The sequence below is a fragment of the Quercus suber genome, unplaced genomic scaffold (assembly GCF_002906115.3).
Source record: "Quercus suber isolate HL8 unplaced genomic scaffold, Cork oak 2.0 scaffold_170, whole genome shotgun sequence".
In the NCBI taxonomy this organism is placed as follows: Eukaryota; Viridiplantae; Streptophyta; class Magnoliopsida; order Fagales; family Fagaceae; genus Quercus; species Quercus suber.
In genome coordinates this window covers 474,587-478,183 of record NW_027069630.1, presented here as the reverse complement: position 1 = coordinate 478,183, position 3,597 = coordinate 474,587, and the positions used below count along the sequence as shown (strand labels likewise).

General features: G+C 35.5%; 1 protein-coding gene across 1 annotated transcript; it reads right to left on the bottom strand.

Annotated features, from left to right (window-relative positions):
* Positions 1-431: 431 nt before the first annotated feature.
* On the bottom strand, positions 432-2,484 carry LOC111992832 (uncharacterized). The gene is made up of 4 exons (XM_024024686.2): positions 2,095-2,484; positions 1,556-1,876; positions 1,358-1,466; positions 432-1,270 (listed from the first exon to the last, which is right to left on the bottom strand). Exons 1-4 carry the CDS (start codon positions 2,326-2,328, stop codon positions 1,068-1,070), a joined length of 867 nt encoding a protein of 288 aa, XP_023880454.1. The 5' UTR covers positions 2,329-2,484; the 3' UTR covers positions 432-1,067.
* Between the last annotated feature and the right edge of the window lie 1,113 nt (positions 2,485-3,597).

Below are 3,597 nucleotides of genomic sequence, written 5' to 3'. Positions count from 1 at the left end.
GTTACTACCTCTTTTCTGTTGTGGGTCATATATGGGTTTTTATGTATTTAGGTTGAGTATTTGTATTGATATATGATTGTTTGTTTATATGTTTAAAATTGATTTGGTATTTTCTTTTAATGTTTGAGACTATAACATTAATAGTTTATATTGTGTAATCCGTGTGATAAAGTTTTAATAGTTAGAAAATTGAATGATAGAGTTTTAGTAGAATCCATGCATGTAGAAATTCAATTGAATTGTGTACTCTGTGCCTGCAGAAATTCAATTTGCTAAGGTGTTTTAGTAGTTAGCAAACTTAAATATAGAGTTTAAAATTTGATACTATACTCAGAACATGACACTTCTCCCATTTTCTTGGTCTCCTCATTTAAGTCCCTCCTTCATCATTNTTTTTTTTTTTTTTTTTTTTTTTTTTTTTTTTTTTTTTTTTGTGATGGGGCTTCAATGGCTCAATCTTGCAAAGATAGGAGTGATGGGCTTCATAAGAGAGGTGTGGGTTTCAAGGTTTTCTTGGAGGCAGCGGTGCCAACTTTGGTACTGGTGAATATCTTGTGGGTTAACTAAATATGGTTCAAACAGGCTATGAACTTGTGAGGTAAGTGCTTTCACTTTAATTTGAGTCATCAGGGGGTTTAGTTTCTGGTTTTGGGGTGGCTAAAGGGGATCCGATATGTTCTGATGCCAAATTGATGCATTGACATGTGGGGGTAAGAAAAATAGAAATAATAGGTAATAGGGAATGGGACACAAAACACTAAGCTACACAACCAGAGAGTGCTTGGAATCACCTCCAAGTTGTAGAGAAATACTAACCAGAAAATTCTTCTTCAAAATACAATGCTTCAAACAATTGATGAAGATTCTTTGTAATAAGCTTCAAGAATTACATCAATAAGAAAAGTCTTAATGAAGCCACAATTACATCCCATAAAAACCTCAACTACAATAAGTCCAAATACAAAAACAAAATATGAAAACCTAAAAAAAAGAAAAAAAGAAAAATTCTATCAACAATTTATTCTGGTTGCAGTCCCAAAAACAAAGGGAGACCAAAACAAAGTTGTTTACCCTATATAGAGCATGAATTTTAACATGGGCATGCTGTGAGTATGGGAAAGTATAACAAATAGTGAATGAGAAAAAGAACCAAAATAAAAATGAAACTCGTCTTGCCTGTTTGTGACCGAACCTTCCTTGTTATAGTGTTGGGCACCAACAAGCTTCTTCCCAACATCTTGTAATTGTTGTCTCAGAGACACTGAGTAAACTACAATAACATACACAATGAACAAGTCAAAACAATTTCTTCCTATAAGAACCCCCATAAATCATATCATACAAAAAAAACATCTACCATCTCCCGAGTTCAATCCTATAAGCAAGTCATGTCCATCCTTCGCTTCAGGATCAAACGAGTGGCAAATAGGATTTGACGTGCTAAAATGTAACGATTTAATAGGATCCTGCGTAAAAAAATGAAATATCATCAACATCATTTATAAACAAAGACGCAAATATCTCCAAGGACGACACCCCAAGGACACGAAATTACCTTATCGTGTGTATTGAGGTCGCTGACAAATAAACTATCCCCAACATTGAATATCAGATATGTCCCTTTACCATCATAATTCGAATTAAGCATAGAATGAGTACCATTAGACCCTGCCAATGAACTACTTCTACTAGTTCCATTAGCGGCTTTACTCGTGCCATTTCCTCCTACAAAACTAAGGGCGCGACTGCCATTCCCACCCCCTACCCCTAACAGCCTTGCAGCAGCATTTCTAACTACTCCACCACTCGTACTCGCACCCGAGCTCGACGCTGATCCAGCTTGTGTAGGCTTTTCCTTGAGATGCGCTAGTGTTATCTGAAAAATCACATCCACCCCCCCCCCCAAAAGAAAAAGTCAATTCTTCTAAAAAATTTTGAAAAATTCAAGATTTGCATAGTATGATTTCCCACAATTTTGAAAATCAGCAATTTGCGATTCGAGAAACACATCAATCGAGTCTAATACAACTAATTGCACTCAAACTAGGTTAAAGAGATTATCAAAATTTGGAGAAAGAAAAGAAGGAACCCTACCTGAGAAACTGATTTGCCATGGGAATAAGGAAGAATACCAGGAGGGTGAGTCTTCTCGGAATGGAGCTTGTACCTTCCTTCTGGGGTTTTGAAGTACGTCTTCAACCCTTGCTGCTGCTGCTGCGTCGATTGCCCATTCGCTGAAGCTGAAGAAGGAGACAACGACGTCGTCGTGGGAGACGCTGACGTCATCACTCCGTTACCGTAGCCATTGTTTCCGTTATTGTGAATCATCGTTCGTTCGTTCCTTCCTCGCCAAATTCGCTCTATTTTTCCGTTTTTTCTCTTTCTCTAAAATCTTTCGCTCTCTGACATTTTTTCTAGTTTCTCTCTCTAAAATCTTTTTTCCAGTTGGTTTTGGATTTCATTGTTTTGCTTAGTTTCTGTTTTAGAAGGTAATGCCTGGATCAAGAGCGCGGATCGTGTACATCGCGTAGGAGAGGGTGGTGTGTGGTCAACGCCACGCACGCGTTACTTGTTGTATACGTGGACCAATCAGGGATTGAAAAACAGGTGAAATTACTTGTCAACTATTTCGCTTAAAAAGAAATTGTTAAGTCAGTTTAAGATAATTTTTTTTTTAATAGAAACTAATTTCCTTGTTAAACTGACTTAACAAAACTTAAATACGTAGAAGTCTTTTAATAGAATGATCAAAACTTTCTTCAAATAGTTTATTAACAAATGCCCTTAACATTTGTTAATATTTTTTTTTTACAGAAAACAAGTGACATAATCTACTATAAGAACCATGTAATTTCTCAAAAAACAAGAAATTAGTATGAAAATTAGATTATTTTTGGATACATTTACAGATTGTTTATCACTTTGATATTAACTCGTCACATTTTCTCGACCGGGAACGGTTTGCCACATGAATCTGAACATGAACAGATGTCGTATTTTACTGGGTCTTAGGATTTGGTAGTTTATTTATTTATTTATTTATGTAGTAGGGCGAAATGGTTGAAGTCTTTGGATTCTTGCGGGCCGCACGATGAGTGGACCTTGTTTTGTCTTTGACTCTCAGCGTAGTTATCTTCGATGTGCTAAGAAAAAGTCTAATTCCAGAATATTGACTCTCTAATTATTAACAATTATTTCAATCCTCTAGAGACTTATTATTTGGTACCTAACATTCCGTTTAGGTTTAGGAGTTAACTAAGGAATGAATACATTGAGCAGTATCTACAACAACATCTATATATTACTAAAAGCTGAAGCGTAGCATTTAATGTTGCTACGCTCAGGTTAAGCCACATCAGCTGCCATGTCATTACAATTCTTTTTCTTGAATTTGTCTTACAATTTAAAATAAGTTTTCTTAAATTTAAAAATACTAATAAAAATAAAATAATTCCCAACCCTTTGTCTTCCACGGTTACAATTTTAGATGACAACCCTTTATGTTCCACAGTTACAATTTTAGATGGCAACCCTTTGTGTTCCACGGTTACAATTTTAAATAGCAACCCTTTGTATTCAATGGTTACAATCTCAAAC